The 22,998-nt window shown below is 40.5% G+C and overlaps 1 protein-coding gene across 1 annotated transcript in view; it reads left to right on the plus strand.

Annotated features, from left to right (window-relative positions):
• The window catches only part of cUnh8orf34 (chromosome Un C8orf34 homolog), a 120,408-nt gene that overhangs the window by 18,153 nt on the left and 79,257 nt on the right, over positions 1–22,998 (plus strand). The window contains exons 6-8 of the mRNA XM_080864641.1: positions 49–212; positions 4,180–4,346; positions 22,473–22,608. Of these exons, the coding sequence (XP_080720767.1) occupies positions 49–212; positions 4,180–4,346; positions 22,473–22,608 (467 nt within the window). The remainder of the gene's footprint in view (positions 1–48; positions 213–4,179; positions 4,347–22,472; positions 22,609–22,998) is intronic.

Below are 22,998 nucleotides of genomic sequence, written 5' to 3' on the forward strand. Positions count from 1 at the left end.
CTTTCTGTCTGCTACTTCCTGCTGTTTTAATATGCATTTCTGTTTTAGAACTTGGTGGGATATAACGCAGTTCTGCGCCCTCGGGTGGTGGGGGAGTGGGTTGGTCGGGACGAAGATGACGCAGACCCGCTGGCTGCGGAAATGCTGCACCCTCCCGTCCCTCGGTCTAAAACTGAAGTATGTTGGAGTGGAGACAGCAGCCCTGCTGGGAGGTTAGTGATTGGGAATATAGTATATTTGTGACGTCATCTATATGAGTGTATGTGTGCGTCTGAGTCACTTAATGCAAAAAGTTTAAAACTTCAGAAACTTCACAAAGCTCTTGTTGGCTCTTTAAATAGGAGGAGGTAGACTTCTAACTCTGGCTGCCTGAGGAATGCCCATCTGAATGGGTTTGATAATCCCATTTCAAAGGCGCGATCAAACATGCTTGCCATGATACTGCTTCAACCCAATTTCAAATTAAAGCTAACCTCATTTCTGTGTCCTCAAGGCCAAGAAATTTTCTGCTTGTTATTTTAAAAATGGCCCGTTTATGACAGTATAACTGTGTCGTGCGTTGCATTATCAAATCATTTGTCATCTTTAAAAAAACCCTTTAAGTTCCAAGTCAAGTGGACTTGGTTGTTAGATGAGGCTATTGCCCTGTGTGTGTGTGTGTGTGTGTGTGTGTGTGTGTGTGTGTGTGTGTGTGTGTGTGTGTGTGTGTGTGTGTGTGTGTGTCCACTCATGCGTATGTTTTTCTATCTGGTGGGGACTTTTACCTAACTGCTCACTCATCCATAAGGACTTTTGTCACTAAGGGGACACAAATTATGGTCCCAACAGAACCGGATATATGTGTTTGTGTAAATGAGATGTTATGTATTTTCCTATGAGGAGTGTGACAAACTTGTGGTGCTGTGTGAAAGCCACGGAGAGATGTGTCACTGTGGGGACAAATATTCTGCTTCTGGGAATGCATTATGCCAACAAATTACCCCCCACATGGATAAGACAAGGGCTGCGCATGTGTGTTAGTGCGCACACACAAGTGCATGCATGTGCTTCTGATATGACAAATTAAAGGAGGAATGGATATAAAACCATAAATCATGTTCAGGCCTGAGCTGACATACACACAGTGTTAATCTCATTAGGTTACTGTATGGGTGGATTATAGGGAGAAATCACTTAGTTTAAACCCTGAGCTGGGAGATAGGGATGTGTGTGTGGGCTCACTGATGAGCTCTGCTCTGTGTGCGTGCGTGTAAGTGAGATGTTTTGTATTTACCTATTAAGACTGTGAGAAACGCGAGCCGCTGTTTGTTTGGGATGGTGTCGTGTCCCAATATAATCACAGCCTCTTCTCTCATTAACTACAGGAGTACCTGGCTCATCACATAGATCATTTATATCAACTCTTAATTGCATTTACTGGGAACTTGCTCCCTTATCACATTCTGTTTGGGGATCCACATCACTTTCAATTACTCCAAGCAGTTTTCTGACCCAGCCTAGTGTCATGTTTCTATTAAAAGTCATAATACTAAATGACATAAAATTTCGTGGCTAGAGATTTTTAAATCCACTGGTTAGGTTTATAATTAGAGAAGCTAAAAATGACCACTGATGTAATGGAAAGCTGGCAAAGACTAGCAGTGCCCTCGCTTAAAATCCCATGTGAACTTTAATGGGGCGTCCCTTCATGGTGCTCATAGGCGTTCAGTTTCTTCTTCTTTTGGCTGCTTCCTTTAGGAGTCAGCGGTTCATATGACTTCATCTCCCCCACCCTGCTCTTCTGTCACACCAACCCTCTGCATGTCCCCCATCACGACATCCATGAACCTCCTCTGTGGTCTTCTTTTTCCATGCTCACCGCTCTCTAACCTCTCCAACGTTGTCTGCTCAACCTCCCAAAGAGCTGTCCTTCTGATATACTCATTTGTACTCCTGTCCATCCGAGACACTCCCAATGAAAATTTTAACATTTTCAACTAAGCTCTGCCAAAAAAATAAATTAAAACTTCTATCGGCAATCTGAAAGCACATATATTTTTATTTCTTCCTCATGCATTTGACCTTTTTCGTCTATGCAGTCCATCTTCCTCCTCTGACTTTTGCAAGTTTACTTGCTTTCACTTACAAACTTTTGCTTCTGTCCCTCATTCCAGCCCACCTGTCATTTATGACCATAAGAGATAGTGACAGGTTGTGTCCATTCTCTGTATGATGGGCTGCAGTTTCCAGAGGGATAAGTGCAAAGTGCACTTGGGAAATCAAGAACGAACTGTGGCCAAAGTTTATTCAAGGAGTTCCGGTGGAGCGAGGCTTCCACATTTAACGTATAGCAGGAACACAAGTTTTTTTCTGTTAACAAAAATATAAAGACATTCGCTTCTATGGGTTCTGATTACTTATTGGTCACTCAGACAGGAAGAGAGAGTGCCGTAAAGCTGCATTTTTTGTCATATTTATTGTGTTTAATGTTTTGGCTCCTGTGGTGAAAAAGAATTGCTGACTCTGGGACAGCTACAGGGAGGCACAGTGGGCCTGAGATTTTCATATTAGATGTGGGCCCATTATACAACACATAAAAGTAATAACACTGTCTCCACACAAGCTAGCCGAGCAGCCTCTCTCTTTTTTTGTTTACTTCTATTTTTCACAATTATTACTTTTATGCTTTGTTTGCTGTTCTCATCTTAGATTCTCGCCGCAATGTTGGAAAGTTTAGCCTCAGGTTAAACCTGACTGTTTGCAATCACAGCGAAATGGTCCAACTTTTTTTTGTTTTTTTCTTCATCCAAAGACAAAAGCTGTAAAAAACACCCCATACCAACCACACTACTCGTATTAGCAGATACTATTAGCATAAATACCACACGGAGGGTATGAAGAAATATCTTTTGACCCTTTCACATTAGCTGTAAATAGAAGTCATTAAACTGAGATTAGCATCAAATTAATTCTCTTCCACCCCTATAATCCACGCCCTCGGCCACTGGGATATGAAAATTAATTTCGCCAATATAGAGGTAAGAGGAAGCCAGCCTTCAGTGTGGTATGTGTATCTCTTAACTGTAAAGGAAAATGAAGACGCTGTTGTGTGTGGGAACAGAAATATGAAGAAAAGCATTCTTTTTTTTTCATATAGTTATTATTTTAATTGAATACAGTCTCAGAACTGTGATCCTCTTTCCACAAATGTTGACGTATGGATGGCTTTATCGTGATTTCCATGGATAAATCCGTGGCAATCAGCGCGTAATGTTTATAAATTACCATGTGGGAAATGTTAGCGTACGCCTTTATGATAAAACAAATAGTGGAGGCTGAAGACAATGTTGAAATGTAAACAGAAGCCAGACGTGCTGGAACAAAGCAGTAATACTATTGGCTATTATATAAGAAGAAATAATATTAGAAATATAGTATTCAGATTTTATAAATATTTAACGATCCTTTAAAAAAAGATATATCTTTTCCATTCTTGAATATTTAAAAGATTCAAGCAGTAAGTAACTCGTTTGGATTTGATCATTGGCTCCCCCGTTGGGTAAAAACTGCAGGGGGTGCTTTCAACACCTACATGCTTATAAATCCTGAGCTTAGATTCCCTTTTCAACCTGACATCCTCTAAACGCCTAATGGTTTGTGGGTAGTGTTTAACTGTTGCTCACCTCAGAGCAATTATCTTGTCTTATCTACTTCCTGCTACCCAGGTACAGCAAGGTGCACTACACCTACATGACACTTCATATAACTGTACTCTGTTTTGTCTGTGCCAGCCATGGAATGAATACCAAGTGCAATGATTGGTGAAACACCTTTTTAAGTATAGTCATGCATGTGCATAGCACTGGGGCAGATGCATTATTTTGTTTTTGCTAGGAAGCTCGAGTCTGCTTAGATACAACTCTAACAGATTAGGATGAGAGTATGTAATTACTGTCGGAACACTGTTATTATAAAACCCGTTATTTTTCTCCATGTGTTTCCCAGAAACTCAAAGCATATTATTGCAGAAGATAATAGCTTCAGATTCATGACCTATTCAACTTTAAAATGCTTTACAGAAGTGAGCAACAATGTAATTACTTGCTAATAAGTATTTAATTGTGATTCAGTTTGTATGAGGGTTGAAAAATATTACTTTATGCTATTTTTCTTGCTAAGACTTTTTTATTTCACCTTTAGCCTGAAGATGGAAGCGAAGAGCAAAGGGCTAAAGGAGCAGCAGCATCATCATAAGAAGCTTCTGGCTGCCATGCTGTCCCAGGACTCCTTTGATTCAGTCCACAGCCCCACCCCCTCTGTTGTGGAAGAGGAGATCGAGGACGAGGATGATGCCATGGAGCTTCTGGGTAATCTCACAGCCCGATACGACTTACATACAAAGTCACAAGTTACAAATCTGTGAAAAATTTGTTGTGTAATAGAGCAGAGTGAACGGTTTTCCGAGGCAGATGCAGTCCATTAGTTTTTCCAGTGTAAAACTACCATTGATCCTACTGCTGATTATGAGTCTGCATGTATGAGTGTTTTTATGTGATGCATTTGGCAAACCTCTGAACTGCGATTTCAGATAACACTAAAATGAAGTCTGCAGATGGAACTACACATTTTTCACTATATATTTTTTTAGGCTATGTGGAATAAAAAAATATGCATATTGTGTATTTTTGCACAACTGGAAGAAACACCTCGTAGCACAACTAAAAAAATACTTTACTTTGAAGGCTTATGGCATGTTCAGTTGATGTTGTGCCTCCTGCTTTTTTTTAGGTGGGAAAAAAGGGAAATTGGTTCTTTTACAGCACTACTATTACTGCAGCTGCTTTCTTTGGCCACCTGCATACAGTCAAATTCACTGTGTTCTGACACATTTTCTATGAGTTGTGGGGAAAAAATGTTGCTAAAAGTGGGAAGGTGGTTAATGGCAAACATGGATGGATTATCATGGCCATGAGCCCTGTACACAAATTTCCCACAAGCCACCTACCTACTCATGCAAAGAGCATGCACTACATCTGCCCTTCCTAAGCACACACAGTTTGGATGCACAATATCAAGGCATGTGTGTTACTTGGAATTTGTGTTTGGTGAATTAAAAATAATAAATGCCTGAACATCCATAATGTGAATGACCCGTTCCACCACATCCCAAAAGTGCTCCATTGGACTGAGATCTGGTGACTGTGGAGGGCTTTTGAGTACACTGAATTCAATGAGAATCTAAGTTGAGCCATTAAAAAAAGAGTTGGACATGGTCTGTAACAATACTCAGGTGGGCTTTGGCATTTAAGCGATGCTCAGCTGGTACTAAGGAGCCCAAATTGTGCCAAGAAAATATCCTCCATATCATTAAACCACAAGCAGCAGCCTGAAGTTCATCTAAGGCAGGATGGATCCATGCTTTCATCATCCTTTACAGCAGATTCTGACCCTACCATCTAAATGTTGCAGCAGAAATTGACTCTCATCAACCAGGCAATGGTTTTCTAATCTTCTATTTCCAGTTTAGCGAGTTTGTGTGGACTGTAACCTCATTTTGACCGAAGTGGCACCTAGTGTGGTCTCGGCTTTGTTGTAGCCTGTCTGGTTCATGGTTTCATGTGTTGTGCGTTCAGAGATGCTCTTTCACATGCCTTGGTTGTAAACCAAGTTATGGTTATTTGAGTTACTCTTGCCTTCCAGTCAGCTCAAAGCAGTCTTGCTATTCCCCTCTTACATCGTGCATCAACAAGACCCAGAGAACTGCTGTTCACTGGATAATTTCTCTTTTCTCTTATGGTTGCAGAGATTCTGTTGCCCTAAAGTTAACTAAAGATGTAAAAATGTACATTTTCTTCAACATGTAACAGGGTTGACTTGAACTGATGGAAAGCATTGTATATACGCACACCTGCAGAGGCATGCGTTGTGTATGCAGTGGAATTTGGTTTGATTTGCACTAGGGCTGAACGATTATGGAAAATAATCTAATTGCGATTTTTTGCCCCAATATTGCGATTGCGATGCGATATGCGATTATTTTTTAAGGTCTTTGTCTTCTGTATTATTAAACAAAGACAAGCAATACATCATATAGTATGGCCAATACTATATTACATTAATTTTAAACTGTTCTTTCCTGGAAGACAGACCTCTGTTATGATGACATGAGGTGATGCATGAATTGATGACTGACATTTTTATTTAACTTCTTCAATCACAACAGTATATTTGAACATACACAATAGTTTATTTTTAGCTTACAAACATCTGAGCATAAAGTGCTGACAAGGAACCCTGGTGTAAACATTAAAATGAAAGTCAGTACAATGTGCAGATTGCAGAAATATACATAAACAAAATCAGTGGCTTTACCACACTCAGTTTTTCGACATCTGTGAACTACTAGACAGTCATTCAATTAAAAAATAATATTAAATAAATAAAACTAATAAATAAAAAATACACACATCTTACTGATCTCTGCAGTCAGTAACATTACACATAAAGTGCAAACATAATAGCAATTGTATAAACACACACACAAACACGCCTTTAAAATTTAAAGGCGTGAAATTGGACGGTCTAGTTCTGATTAGCGTCACCGCTGTCTCGGTGGAGTTTATTAAACTCGGCCGTCTGCTTCTTGCTATCTAAAATATAACCAGACACTGGTGTAAATTCTCGACTGTCTCATACTTCTGTTTAATAAGTTTTCTGTTTGACGTTTAGTCAGCTGTGTGAAAACCAAGGAGGAACCCACCCGGGGGATTAATAAAGTTTTATTTTATCTAATCTAATAACTTTAATCTCAGCCAAACCGATTTACTCACGAACAAACAAAACACTGAAAAAAGCCCAACAATAACATTTTTAGGTTGTCTAAGTGACTTATATATTACGTTTAACCCGAGCAGCGAAACTCCGCGGTGATCTGAAAATGATGTGCCGGGAGTTGTGCCGTTCTCGGCCGCATCAGTAACCCTCGAGCTCCCGGCTAGCTGTCGAGCTGGTGGGTAGCAGACGCCTCTGAAAACGTCGAAGCACTTTTGCAAATATGGGATATCTTGATAAACCGAGCAGATATTTGATGTTTACACAACTACTTTCTCTCCTGAAAATATGTTCAAAGTTTATTTTGTGACCCAGAAAGATTAGTATGAGTAATTTTAAAACTTAGTAGCGGCCGCCATTGCTGGAAACTGGAGTTTGGCTGGGCCGCGCTATGAATTCTGGGATATGGTAGTAATTTGGACAGCCTTCGGCGCGTCGCTGTGACGTAATCGGTCTACAAATGCGGCCTCAGGAGGATGCAGCCCATGAATTTGGACATGTCCAGAGTATAATCGCAGCCTTTGCGGTTAGAAAATTGCACTTGATCATGTCGCGATATTATCGCAAATGCGATATATCGTTCAGCCCTAATTTGCACTAAAGAGCACTTTAGTAGCTGTTAAAGGAATCTGCTCTTCCTGTTTGCACTGGAATGCCAGATGTTTTCAGCTAGCGAGTCTTGTTGTTCTCTCTGACAAGCGTAGAATCGCAAAGTGGCTCATTTGATTTACTTCGCCTGTGTCAGGAGTGCATGTGTGTGTTTACGTTCCTCCACGCCAGTTCTGCCACCATGACTTGAGATGGATGAGTGTCAGTGGAAAGAACACCTGATGTAAAGTTTAATTCAGTGGAGGCTCTGAGAGCTTGTCATTCTGTACGTGCAGATGCAGGATGTAATGCCTCTTTCTAAACTGAATGTGTTGTCTGAATATTTTTTGTGGTGAAGCATTCCCTCTGCTACCGTCTGTCACTTGTTCCTCGCAGTTTGTCTGTGTGTTGTAGTAATGTTTATCTGCGTGGTGATTCTCTTGAGTAAAGTACCTTATGGTCACACTTGTAGATTTAAAGCATCACATACACCGTTTATGTCATTCAAATCTGAATCGCGACAGTTCTGTGTTACAGCTAATACTACAAAAAATTTTCATAGCTAACAAATGATTGTCAAGCAGTACTTCTTTGAGGAACGGCAACCTGCAGTGCAGTCTTTTTATTTCCTTGTGACAAACATGGTTTCTAGTAATAGTGCTTCAGTCTCTCTTCGGTCTCCTTAGAGCTGTTGCTCTGTGGTGACACACACATCTACGCAAGTCTGTGCTCTCCACGCTCCTGTCACAGCAGTGAGACACTTCTGCTTGTTAGCAGGATCCGTTCACCAGGGTCATTCAGAGGGTCTCATTTCTTTTTCACTGCGTGTCAGCGATTCCCGCGCGGTTACACAGACTGAAGCTGCGACATTTTAGGTGTTCGGTTTCAAAGCTGGGCATTTTATCAAATTAATTGCTCTTTTAATGTAATGTTTCGTCACGGCAACCGTGACGCTGTCGCCTCACTGCAGGAGGGTCCTGGGCTTGAATTGGCTTTTGTGAGTCTGCTAATATATAAAAGAAATCTTTAGAAAATATTATTTAAACACAAAGTTTTTCTTTTCTTTTGTGTTGCAAAAAATTTCCAATCAGCTGAACAACGTTGTCAGTATAGTTTTAATACCGTTTGCTTTTAATGATTATTAGATATTTAGAATCAAAATACTTGTCATATATGGTATCTTTCCTTCACTCAAAAACACTTTCTTTGCCCTCATAACATGACATGACATAATATTTGTTTTAATAAAATGCAACAGAAAAATAAAAATATTTGTCTGGTCCAGTAATTAATCAAGAAAAATATGCTTGATATAAACTGAACGATACCAACCAAGTAAATTTCTCATAGATATTACAGTATAATTATGTAACAAAATTAGATGGAAACTGTATATGTTTTAGGCATACTTGTTCCTTTTGTGTCTTTCTGAGTGTTTTCAGGCAATAGCTCCTATATTAAATGAGGCAGGACTCTGCATGCTCAGGTAGAAGCTTCAAAGGTGCGTAACAAAAGCACAAAATTAAGCTGCTTAATTTTGAATTAAGCACCTTAATTTTGTGCCCAAATGTGACGGACTGGTTCTGATATAACACTTTTTTGCCCTATTTGAGCATTCAAGGTAATTTCTGCCACAGTGGTCATTTACCCATTCACATATATATGTTTTCTTTATTCTATGCGTACGTGTTTTTAACCTAACATCCACAAATTTACAGTCTAATACAGGGGTGGCCAACTCCAGGCCTCGAGAGCAGGTGTCCTGCAGGTTTTAGATAACACCCTGGCTCAACAGACCTGAATCAAATGATTAGTTCATTACCAGCCTCTGGAGAACTTCAAGAAATGTTGAGGAGGTAATTCAGCCATTTAAATCAGCTCTGATGGATCAAGGACACATCTAAAACGTACAGGACACCGGCTCTCGAGGCCTGGAGTTGGCCACCCCTGGTCTAATAGATACATTAGGGGCAACTCAGGGTTCAGTATCTTGCTTAATCATACTCTACAGGAGTTTGGAATCAGACCACCGACCTCCCGAGTTGCAGACAACCCATTCTTCCTCGTGAGCTACATCTGGAGCACAGTGGAAAGTGAAAAGAAAATCTGAAAGAAAAACGCCCTCACATGGTAGCTGATCCTTCGTCTGGTGTATGACAGTCTTGTGCTAGAGAAAATGGGTCTTCTTGCAAAGTAATTATGAATGCAGTTTGGTTTGGGAACACCATTTTTAGAAGGCAGGGTTCAACAGACATGACCCAGGAGAGTAGTAATAAATATAACCAGAAAGCAGGATGCTGATGGTCTGTGATGACCCCTCACAGGCTCTGTGGCTTGACACTTTGGTCTATGGCAGTAATTCAAAGAAACGAATGCATTTCTGATCCTCTGTCGAGGCCTGGTCACGTAGCTCTCCAGAGACCGCCGCCTCTGAGTTGACTGCCTCACTACTGTAAAGTTGATTAAAGGTGATGCTAACACGTATCATGTGGTGCCTTGGTGGACTTTGTGAAACGAAGGACCCTCGTGAGGATTTTTTGGGCCTCAACTAGAAAGAAGGTCTTGGCAAAAACTCTGTAGCTATGACCAAACGCATGCCAGGATGACTGATGATCCTTGGCAGGGCTGGTGAGCTTGTGATAGTATATTGATCCCTAAAGGAGATATTCATCTTTTTTCCCTGCTGCTGTCCACAAGGGTAAAACATGTGGTCATCTGTTCAGAGCTGCTCCACAAGCCGATAGGGATTTGGAAACATGTTCAAGGACTTCACAGCTGAGAGGTGCTTGCTGTCAGATAAGTTGAATCGCTGGAATTAAGTGCTCTCTCAAATTTGATGACACAGCAAAAGCTGCTGTAACTTAACCTTGTACAGTAATGGGTTATTACATAAAATACCTTTGTTTTTGTTCATTTTTATAAACATGCAACATTATCTTCTCATTTCTCTTGATTCTGCTTCACCAAACAATAAGCTGTTGACTGGTGCGCAGTGTTAAAGGCCTCTCACATGCAGCAATGCAACTGCTTCAGGAATAGAAATTGTTGGGTGCTATGTGTTTAAGCATTAGGTCAGTCTGACCTCTAGTGGCTAAATGCTTGAATTACAGTTGCTGTGTCTAAAGTTTATTAAGAGCATTGTCCCAGATGAGTGCATTGATGAGTGCAAATGATTTGAATTTAGGTAACCTGACAGAAAATTGTCTATAGACTTTAATAACTTTTTAAACCTTTTTTGCACATTACCTTTATTTACCATGTGACGCTAATACATCCTATGTTAGGTCCACATGCACATCGGAGCCTCACCATGTTGTCAGGCAGATCGGCCATTGTTATCTCGCCTGGTAACTTGCAGTTTCTGCATACAAATGAAAGCAAATGTATAGATGAGAAATAAACACTTGTGATGTTGCTGGGAGCGATCGTGTTTAGTGTGTGCCAAAGTTTCTGGGGAATGAAGAGAGGGAGGTTCGGGGAACAATGTAAATGTAAAACATACTGCAGATTTTCCACTGGGAGGCAGGAAAGGAGCACTGCTTTGTCCTACTGTGGAACAAGTACAACTTCTGCAAGAGTGTGATAAAAATGGACTTAGAGGTTACAACAGTTAGTTGCAGTTGCAACTTCTCTGCATTTTTATAGTAGGAAAGAGGTTTTTGCAAACTGGATGTTTTTCTTTTCTTTTTTCTTTTTTTCCTCTAGTACCTGGATAAGGAGCTTATGAGAAAATAATAGGATCGCCTTGGAATGGCTTACAGTACTGCTAGCCAAGGTTTTCCCGATGTAATACAATTATAAAAAACCAAATACGCGTGACTCGAGTTTGATTTGTTTTGTTCACATTGTTCCAAAAGGAGAAAATAAAATCAGCTTAGAGGTTGCAGTCTTGTTGATTCTCTGGTAGTTCTCAGGGATGACACTGTGTTTTCCCAGTTGTTTTCATTAGTTCTGCGCTTAATATTCACCACAGTCCAAACCATATTTAAAATGAATATGACTCACATGTTATTGTGTAACCATGGAAAATGTCAAAATTCTAGCTTTTGCTAGGCAGTGGAACCGCAGCAATATAGTGAACCCAAGCAAGAAACAAGCTGAGTTCAGTGTGTGGGGAGAAACACCCTGTTTTTTGGCCTTGCAGTGTTATTTTATGGTAAGTTAATGAGACGCGTTAGCCAGTTCCCCGCTGTAAGGTTACTGTTGTTGTCATCCGTGGTGGAAGTATTCCATTTCAGGGGGCAAGCTGATTGAATTCTCAAATTCCATTTTTATTAATATGTGCAGAGAATATGTTTGATTTACATGAACTCAGGCGATGAAAAACAAACTTTATTGTAGAAAAAAAAGGGAAAAAAACATTTTCAATAGGACGTATTGTGTATTTAACTCTGCAGCAACATAAAGTCTAAAATACTTTATACTTAAAAGACTGTAAGGCTGTTTGGGCCAGAATGCATTTCACACACATACACACTTCCATTGTTGCAAAGGGTAACTGAGCCTCCAGTGTAAAAAAAATACTAATATATGACATATCATCAGACCACCCCTTCACGAGCCAGCAGACCCTTTCAGTATGTGAACCCGCTCTGGCGTGAATCCTGAAACGGGAGAGGAGAAGAGTAGCTTTACCTGCACTCGCCGAGTTACAGCGACACTGAAGATTTGACGTTGACAAGATGAGCGCATGATAAAGCTCTGTCTGATCTTTGATACACATAGACTTAAGCGCAGACTGGTGGATGAGATACAATAGCTGTGTGTGGCTCTTTTGTTGGTGTTACAGCTTCCTTTCATGAAGTGCTGCCTGCAGTACAATAGCTCAGTGTTTTGTAGAAAATAAAATAGGTGTGGAAAAGTGAGCAATGTTTTTCATTATCTCGACTTTCTTCCTGAAATTTAAGGGCTGATAGCAGTTAGTTGAAACATGCACAGATTCAACAAGGTGCTGGAAATATTTTGGTTCATATTGACATGATAGCATACAGTTGTTGCCGATTTGTTGGCTACACATACAGGATGTGACTTTCCCATTCCACTACATCCCAGAGGTGACTGGATCTGACAGGATCTGGTGACCATGGAGGCGATTTGAGTACAGTGAACTCGTTGTCTTGTTTCTTTGAAGCACTTTGACATGATTTGAACTTTGTGACATGGTGTCTTATCCTGCTGAAATAAGCAGTTAGTCTGTGGTGTTTAACTGATGCACAGTCACTAATGAGTGAAATGTGTGCTACAATATCCCCAGCATCATTACACCACCACCACTAGCTTGAACCATCGACCGGCGGGATGGATCCATGTTTTCATGTTGTTTACACCAAATTCTGAATTTTGCAGCAGAACTCTCACTAAGCTAGACGACATCTTTCCACTCTTCTATTCTCCAATTTTGGTGAGCCTTGTGAGTCGTAGGAGTTGCACCCGGTGTGGGCCTCTGTAGCCCATCTGCTTCAACGTTTGACGTTTTGTCCTTTAAGAGATGCTCTTCTGCGTACATTTGTTTAATAAGTGACTTGAAGCAGCATTCTGAGTCACTTAAATCACCTTTAGCCCTCATTCTGATCTTCAGTTTAAACTTCAGCAGGTTGCCTTGACCCTGTCTACATGCCTAAATGTATTGAGTATATATTGATTACATTTTTGTGTCAAAAAGAAGGTGAACAGGGGTACATAATAAAATGGCCAGTGAATGAATGCTAGCATGGCCAGAGCAACAGTTTTTTTGTATGTTTTATCCTGGAAAAAACAAACCAGTTTTTATTTTATTTATTTTATTCTGGTAGTCTAAATTTGTACATTGTACATTGTATGTATGCAAAATTAACATTGGTGTGCATTAAAAAAAAGTATTTTCTTTGTATAAGTACACTACTTTTAGTTACTTTCTATGATTTTTAAAGATCACCGTTAATATCATCCTACCTATGTTAATACAAGTTGCTGTACTAGAAGGACTGCTGTGTTGACTGAGGTCAGTTAAGATTTCCAGTTTCCTGATACCATCAGGAAAGACCTCCTGCAACGCACACCACATGCAGACACACTTTAATCACCGCCATTTGTTATGTTGATTGAAAATTTCAGGACCCCAAGAGGCAAGACGCACACACTGAAGTTAGCAATGATTAAAAGTAGCTTGTTGTGAATAGTCAGGTAATTGGAGTGGATGGATCTTTGAAGATGGAGCGTGCAGCCCTGAGGGGAAAACTGAGTTGTCAGGTGGGCAGACGGAGGACTGATGGCAGACGGAGAGCGAGCTGAGGCTGAATTCTCTTGTAGAAAACGACTTGTGAACTGGAACAGATATACAAGATGGGGATGAACTTATAAAAACAGTCATACACAATCACTGGCGAATAGTCCGGGACGAAGGTGTCGTGCATAAAACTCACAAACTGAAGGACAACAAGAGAGACTGTAAATAAACAGGAGACATAAAAAGTAAGAGAACAAAGAGGAAACAGAGAAAGAGGAGGAGGTACAGCCGGTTCATGATACCATTGCTTCCCTCATCTTTGCCCAAACAACTAAAGACACAACAGTTGCCCTGGACACGATGTAAACCAACAAAAACAAAGCTGTATCATCGCGGTGCTTCGAGAGGAGGAGGTAAATGAGATCATATATGTCAGTAGCATAAGCTGCTGAAACAGTAAATCTTTCGCTTGGACGCTTGAAAGGACTGTGCTCACCTCTGAAGGTTTTGCTGGCCTGATGGCGAAAAGAATGTCCCCATTAAAAGCGTAACTGCGCCCAATTTGATGCCTGTAAAAGTCTCCACAGTGCAGATGGATACGTTAATCGAGGGGCAAATTGCTGCGGTATTATGGTGGTATTACTGGAAGCAATTACCAATAGGCAAGTAGACTGTTGCGATTATGCTATAAATCTAGAGGTAGTCATTACGCAGAGCATAGCCTAATAACAGCCAGCGTACATACCTCCTGTGTGCATAAGCGCCTTAGATGAGCAGATTATTCGAATGGAAACGAGCTGAACTGATACAGTGAAGCTGTATTGTGACTACTGTTGCTAGACGGGGCCAAAAGATGATAGATAGGTGCGCAAGTATGTAATCTGTAGAAAGCGTTGTTATCTAGACTGGCAGATAAAGCAGTTGTGTGAATAGATCCATTGTGTTAGTAGAGGCAACCTGCTAAACACGCCAGCGTTTTCTGGCTCGTGCTGAGAAGAAGTTTACCTGATAGAGTTATAGACTTGATGACACTGTGCAGTAATTATTAGAGTGTTAATATTTTAATGACTGAATACAACTGTGTCTGTGCATTTCTTGGTGAAGTTATTTAAAACTATGTTGCTGTATCTATGGAGTTATCAAAAACAAGCAGTGATCTCCAAAAGGAGCTTTCAGCTCAAATGAATGTATTGCTTGTATGGTGCTACCTACCACATTATTCCATCACTCATCTTTGATATTTTAATAGCTGTTTCTCAGTAATTTCTCCTATTTGCTTCTTGCCTAGGCACACTTCTCTCTGAGTGATTAACGTCATTGTTTTGAGCTGTAGATGGCAACCTTGCTCTTGGCAGACAGATGTTTCCATGTATTTTTATTATGTAGTACATGTGAAATGCTTTCTTGACGATCAAGTCCTGTTAATTTTGAAATATATGTAATAAAACACCAATAAAGAGTCTTTATCCCAGTATAATGACTGGGATCGTAATCCATCAATACATCAAGCTTGGCCGTGTCTACGCTGACGTCCTAATCTCGGCGATATTTGCGGTTAGAAAGCGAGTTAAAAGGAGGTTTGCACCAGGTCTGTGATGAGACTTTCCACAGGCCTCACTGAGCTGTGATGTTACCCCGCTCATGTGTGTCCCCCATCTGATTCTGATCAGGGTTTTTACTGCTGCGCTCTGAGCTGCGAGGGCTTGGAGCCTAACAGGCGTATTTTTAGGCCAGGAGAGGAGGGGGTCGTGGGGGAGAGGGTGCTATTGAAAGCTGAGACATAATTATAAAATGTAAGATGGAATATTGTTTTTATTACAAAGCCAAACAAATGTGTCTTTGTCGCGAATCACATCAAAGGTGTCTGTGTGACGACTAACCACTGAGTGGAGGCATGGTGCTTGAGGTTTAATGAAACACAAATGCTGGCTGTGTGTGTGTGTGTGTGTGTGTGTGTGTGTGTGTGTGTGTGTGTGTGTGTGTGTGTGTGTGTGTGTGTGTGTGTGTGTGTGTGTGTGTGTGAGGCCAGCAAAAGTGTGGGGTCTGCAAGTGTCACTGTATGTGTTGCCGTGCGCCTTTTTTATCTGTAAGTTTGAGTATGTTGCTCACACATGTGCGTCCCCGTCTGTGAATAAGCGCAGCTTTTCAACTGCGCACCGTAAGGAGCGAGGCATGTGTCACATAGACTATTAATTAGAGCCCAGTGTTTTGTGGTTACCTGTCACCACTGCTCATGAAAGAATGGAAAATTCAATTATTTCACATCGATGAGACCCAATAATTCACAGCACTTGATGAAACGCCATGGATTCTATATGGGAGATGGAGCGTGTGTGTGCCTTCCCTCCATGTGTGAGGTTGAGCTGATTCCACCCATTACATCTGTCAGCGCATCATCTGAGAAGGTGTATATTATGTTATTTGTGAAGCTAGTGTGCTAATTATGACTTCAGCTCTTTTTTTAGCCTAGGAAGAGTAGGAAAGAGACAGCCAGTCCGTCGCTATCCAAACAACATGAAATTACATGGAAACTTAGAGATAGACAAGTTCTCTTTATCTGCGTGCTTTGCTCGTCTCCTTTCCTTCCCTACTGTAGCGCAAGTGAGTGATTGCGGCACGGAATTCCTGAGCGCTTGGGCCTTTTGTTGGGATTGCATCGCTTGAATAGTTTCCGTTCCTCTCCCACCATACTCCACCCCAGTGTAGATCCATTTTATTTATCTGCCGTGTCATCGTCAGACGAGGGGGGAGAGCACGCATGGCTGCCCTGGTGCCTGGGGAGTGAAAATGTGACAGGGCTGACAAACAGGCGAGTGTGGACAGACGTTTGTTGTGTCTAGACTGAGGCCCATGAGGCTGTCCTGGTCTTTGGGTAAACTAGTCTCACAGGAGGCACATTGTAAACTTATCATAGTGTTATTGTGCGGGATACATGCTGGGCTCTGCTGTGAACGTGGGGAGTACCCATGTCTTTTACACAACACAAGAAAATAACATTTACACACACATAATGTACTATTCTTTTGATCTTCAGCTTGAAGTTGGGTATTAACTTAAGAAAAGTTAAAGAAGTATAGCTTGTGTGATGTGTAATAATCATAGACTGTATGTCAAAGATGGACACAACCACTATGATGTCACCAGTTGAGTAATTTGTTACACTAATTGTTACGTTGAACTGAAACACATTGTCACATAATTACCAGTTAGCAATATAAACTTACAGGTCCACACACTAATAGAAATCCCTAATTGTAATGAAGACACAGATGGGATGTTTTAGTTTTTATGTATGAACACAAAACTGACAGCACAAAGCAAATCCTTGGCTAGCTTCTTGTTAGACTGCTGTCTGTGCAGACAGACAGTTTTGTTAGCAGTATAATGCAGTTGTTTCACCATCACGATCTTGTCCTTCTGTGCAATAAAAATAAAAGTAAAAAATAAATAAAAATAAAAGTAATATCTGTCTGTGGTGGAATGTCTCCATTCCTCAAAAGCTATAGATCACTCCACCATTTTCCTCCTCCCAGCACAAAAACTGAAATCAGTAATGAAAGTCTACAGGAAGAAAAAAGAACCTTAATCTAATGTAATGCAAGTAATGAAATACTTGTAATGTACTTTCTGAATTTAGTACAGTAACGCATTACATTGTTATTTTAAAAATTCAATTGTTATTTTGTCATTTAAAACAAAACTTGTTGACCTTATTTTGGTTTAAAATGCTAAGTTATCAGCTAACGCTAGCAAGCTAGGTTAGCAAGCTGCATCCATAGACTGAAGGGGTGTGGTGCACAGACATGGAAACAGGATAATTAGCGCTAATTAACAGTCTAATGAAGTACTATAATTCCAACATGTTGGGCATGCTGTAATGCACAGCAAGCATATTATTTTTCAGATAATTGCATTAAAAATGCTCCAGAAGGTGCCAACAAAACAAACACAGCTGCGAGTCCTCTGTTCAGTTACTCTAATTAGCGGAGGTGAAGCCTACCCATATGGAAAAGATATATATAAATCTTATAAAGTTTGTATCTGTCTTGTGTGAAACTTGTATGAAAAGCATACAAGAGTGAAAAAAGATATAAGATCCCTTGAAAAATTATATAATGAAACTTGTATGTTTTGGATACTTACTAAAACAATGTATGAAAGTAATGAGAAAGTGGCCACTTTCATGAGTAAATCATGTAAGCCTTATATGATTTACTCATGAAAGTGGCCACTTTCATGAGTAATCACATATAAGTTTTTACTATTTCTTTTCCATATGGGTAGCAAAGGGTTACTGGTGCTTTTCTGCTTGGAGTTTGCATGTTCTTTGTGTGCCTGTTAGGGCTTCTACCACATACTCCAGCTTCCTCCCAGAGTCCTAAGACATGTATGGTGTTAGTTTAAATGATTCTATATTGGTCGTGCAGTAGATGTGAGTGTGAGAGCGAATACAATAGACTGGCAGCCTGTCCAGAGTGTACCCCTCCTCTCATCCTAAGACAGCTGGGAAAGGATCCAGCTTCTTTGCATAATTGCTTTAGAAGATAGATGGATGGATGCGTCTTTAAAAAAGTCACCCATTGTATGAGTGTTGTAAACAATTAAATCATTTGTAGACGATAAAGTAAATTTTCTATTCTGGCTGTAAAAATGTTACAGCCTCATGTGGCCATTAGAGGAACTGCAGTTTTTGGCACTTTTGTTGGCTTGATGATAATTCATTCAGTGTCACTTGAATTTCTGTGTTAACAGTATAGGTGGTATATGTAACACTTTTTTTTTATTTGTGTGTAGAACAGCTGTTACCGTTAAATACAACTTTAAATGTTTTCATATATATTGTTTCCAGACATATGCTATTTTTTTTTTGTCCCAACACAAAAAGTCCTTTTGCAAATTAAATATTAATTGGTGTCATACTCTATGAGTTTGCGTGCGGGATGAAAAAAATCAAATTTTCCTGACTAATAAACAGTTTCTGCTGTCATATTCAGACCTCAAGCCCAGCTTATAAAAGGACTCATATATAATGTTAACACCCAAACCTTATCCCACGGGATACAAATTCATCATTTTAGCGCTCCATGCACAGGCCTTCCTCAGAGATAGGATGGTGTCAACACAGAAATCTGTCACTTCTCTCCACGGAAAGTTGGATTCAGCGTGAGGGCCGACATGGATGCAGTTCAGACTGCTGTTGCACAGATGAAGGGAAACACCCTCCTTCAAAGCCTGTTCCTGGCAAGACAAAACTTTAACTCACGAAAAAACTGTTTGTTTTCTAAAAGCCATCTTTGTCATTTATGCAGTTTATTTCTGAGAGCTAATAAGGACACCAAAATGCGCACCCATAGAACAGCTACAGTCGGGGCAGCTAGCGGCAGGTCTTCACGCTGATTCAGTTTTGTAGTAGGTCAGCAATTTTTGCTGCTTCACTTTCATGCACGCACATGCTCATAAACTCAATTTTTTAAAAAACTCTTTACTTTCCATTTGCAGTTCTTGATATTGTCTGCATATGCTAGTTTCCTGTGCTTTTGGCAGGTCAAGTTCAGGTTTGGTGACTCATTTCAGAATGTTTGAGCTTCTCTTGCATTTCATTTAGCCGCAGTTTAATCAGTTTTTTTTGTGTGTAAGATGCAGACAAAAATTTCGTTTATCTCAGTAACCACTAAGTGCCTGAGATTGGAGTCCTCTTTCTTCAGGCAGAGGTCTCGCTTCCTTACTGTGTCATGTTATTTTGACCAGAAGGAAACAAGTTGAAAAGACAAAATGGGAGTTGAAGTGACAAGCAGCTGTGCATACCGAGGTCATGTTCATTTTTCAGGGTCAGAACTGGTCCCTGTTATTCTTTTAGTGTTTCATGAAAGCTGCAGTCTCACAAGTGAATATTTCCAAGTGTCAGCTAATGATTTGTACCACAGGCTGTGACCCAAAGAAAATCCGGCATGCCATGTTAGTCAGTTGCCGAAAGAACGGATGGAAGTGTGAATGGATGAAGAGAAAATAGGAAAAGAGTGAAGACCCAAAACGGAGCAGTTCCCACGACCAGAAAATTGCTCAAATTGCTGGTGGCTCCCTTTGTCCCCACCCCTCCAATGCATTCCATGATGAATGGGACATTTAATATTGCGCTGCTTAAGGGTATCGCTGGAGTGTATCCTATCTGTCCTTCACTAAACACTAAAACAGCCCTTTTTCTCTGGCAGTGTGGAATTGAGCAACATATTATCAAATGTAGAAGAAAACCAAAAAACTTTGCAAAAGATTTTAACATAATTTTAGACAAGGGTTTTACTGACAAGGTAACTTTAAAATTGCTTTGTTTCTTTGATGCTGGGACATATTTTCAACACATTCTGTGCCACGACCAACACATAAGTTCTGCTTCTTAAGAGAATGTGGTTGTGTATTTTACATATTTCTGAAACCATGAAAACATTTACTTTTTATGACGGCAAACAAGTGGGAATAAACAAACCAATAAAAGAGAGCTCATAAAGGCTACTGGTTATACAGTTAGACAGTCAAAGCTGGCATGTGCAGAGGAGGGATAGTGGACGAAGTGGACAAAGGATGCTAAATGTGGAGCTGCCAGACAGGAGAAGAGGAAAATCTCAAAGGAAACTCATGGATGTAATGAAGGAGGAGATGCAGAGGGATAGGGTGAGGTGGAGGCAGTTGATCTGTGTGATTTCAGTAGCGTTTCTGTGGATATAAATATGTATTTTTGTGTGCTAAAGAAATGCTTTGTTTTAACCAGCTCTTAACAGGACTAACTATGGCCACTGAGGCTGTAACAATGTAGTGCTGTGGCACGCTAATACATGCATTGTTGGCTAATATCAGAGTGCAATTCAAAACGACAAAACAGGTTTAAAAATTGAAATGAATATTCACAGTATCACCTTTTCCCTTTTAGTCACTCGCAGACAAATGCAGGAATACAAATGGCTTAACATGCCAGAATTCAATCCCTCTTTATTTTAGTGTTATTTAGCCAGTATTTCAATATTTAATTTGAAATGGTGTCAAAATTCAACAGTTTGAAAAGATCTGCAAAATACGTGCAAATAACTCTACTCTGAATACATTTTACAGCATTTGGACTAACTGTAAGTAACTAAAATGATACAGTGAATGACAGTCAGGTTAAGTTTGATCTTTTCTCCCAGGAGTATGACTATTCCTCTTTAACAACAAACTGTGCATGTAATATTTCTTGAGGGGCATCCTTCATAACAAGGCTTTCTGACTACAGGATGTCACAGACAGCAACCCCAGTGCATAACTACAATTAAAGTTGAAAAAAAAAGCTGCAGAAGTGCAGATCAGGCATGTAGTTGACAGTGGGAATGTTTCTAGGAATTGTTTTGTGAAAGGTGATGCTCTGAATACTTTTCATTCCTTTTTAAAATGTAGCTAGAGGCAGTTGTTTGTGACATAACACTAAAAATCTATTAACTGCCATCTGTCCTGACTTTCTTTTACGTAGCAGGTCAGGATAGGTGGATAACAAATACGACCGAAGGATGACTTTTAGCCATCTTGTTGCAATGATTTCACACAAAGGGGAGAAGAGACAGATGAGATTTTCTGGCTTTGTGCCGCGCTGATGGATGGAGCGAGAGAGTTCTCATGAGCAAGTGTCATCCAATCTAATCCAGGTGATTAGTCATGCATTCTCCTCTTTCAAGGTGTGAGGCCCATTATTTCTCCCCCCCCCCCCCCCCCCCCCCCCTCAACCAGGGGCCAGGTAATGTAATCGCAAAATGAAAAGTATCACTGTTGGTTTCAAGTAACTAGACACACAGATACGCAGACAGTCAGGCACGTACTGTGCTACGTGTATACGAGCAGAAACAATGGCAGCGAGAAGCTCGAGTACACTGTCTGGCCTGAAGGTGACCTCCGCCCCCTCACCCCAATTGGCAAAGCTCAGATATTCATCTGGGCTGAGAAAAATGGGAGAAATATTGTTATGGTGACCGTTCAAAATGTTGATTTAAACATTTAAAAAACTTGAACAGCACATTTCAGAGAGGAAGACGCCAAAACACCCGCACGCTATTCGTTCTCACGGAAAGGACCGTGACACGGAAAATACTGCAGTATGTTTTATCTCTTGGGGATGCACTCAAAACCAAAATGGACTGGCTGATTCAGACTCTCCCCTTTGATACTAGAATTGTATTAATGGACAGTTTAAAGTCTGTAACTATTCAACATCACCACTGTTTTTTTTCATAAATCATGTTACTGGTGTGATTTATTCCTCTGTGGTGTTTGTCCTCTGTCTATTAAAGACATTTGTAGTGCGCTCTGTGTCTTATATACTTCTTTAGAGACAGAGGGGAGAAAGTCTATGTGTGTGTGTGCTCTGCAACTGTTTGCTCTTCAGGACACAGTAAGAGATCAGACAAAACCCAGTTTTCCACCTCTCCATCACCCTTTCCTTCCATCTTACCACTCGTTTTTTCTCCATATTGTTCTTTGTCCAGTTCAGCTTGTTAACCTTCCTGTTTCTGTGCAGGAATAATGCGGTCCTGTCATCACCTTGTTAAAATCATTCCTCATAACAAAGTGTTATTCATGTGAACTTTATGATTCTGCACTTTTTTGTGGATCCATGCCTATGGAGTGTGTGTGAAGCAGCACAGCAGCAGGGCTAAGCCGAGTGTCTATTTACTGTGATGTGCTTGCTTGCTCGTTTGGCTCTTAGCAGACTGTCATCACAGGGGATCGTTAGTGGAGGGAGATACCAAAGTATGATTAATAACTGTCCTTTCTGTCTCTTGTTTTCACTCCATTTTCTTTGCTTTCCTTTCCCTGTTGCTGTTTCTCTGTGTTACTCCCTCTCTGCTCCCAGAGGACCTGGATGACCTGCGGATGGAGGGTGTGACAGGGCTGGTTCTATCCGGCAGTAAGTTCAGCCAAGGACGCAGCTCCTATCAGCCTGAACCACAGGCCAAAGTTACACTCAACATCTGCTCTAGGTGTGCCAGGTAAATGTTTCTACCTTCTCTTTTCTGGCACAGTGGACGGAGAATATACGCACAGTTCTGCCCCAAAGTTTGAAACGTCTGTGTTTTTACCTCTATAAAACATTAGTACTAATATGTGTGTATATATGTCTGTATGTACTCTGTCTTCTCAACAAACCTTTCACAAACATCTTCACACATGCAGTGGTTAATAACATGAATATGTTTTTAAAAGCATTTAATCGTCTTCATCGTTCTCCGTTTGCATTTGTTTCGCATGTCAGCATGGAGCTAGTCAAGTGTCTGGATCGTTTGTAGATTCCATTACAGTCTCAAAATGCCGCTCCATAAAACGTTTTTTTCTGGTAGCAGGGATGAACGGTGTTCCCTGTGGGAGCTGTCAGACAAGTA

Source organism: Rhamphochromis sp. 'chilingali' (assembly GCF_963969265.1).
Source record: "Rhamphochromis sp. 'chilingali' genome assembly, chromosome: 18".
Lineage (NCBI taxonomy): Eukaryota > Metazoa > Chordata > Actinopteri > Cichliformes > Cichlidae > Rhamphochromis > Rhamphochromis sp. 'chilingali'.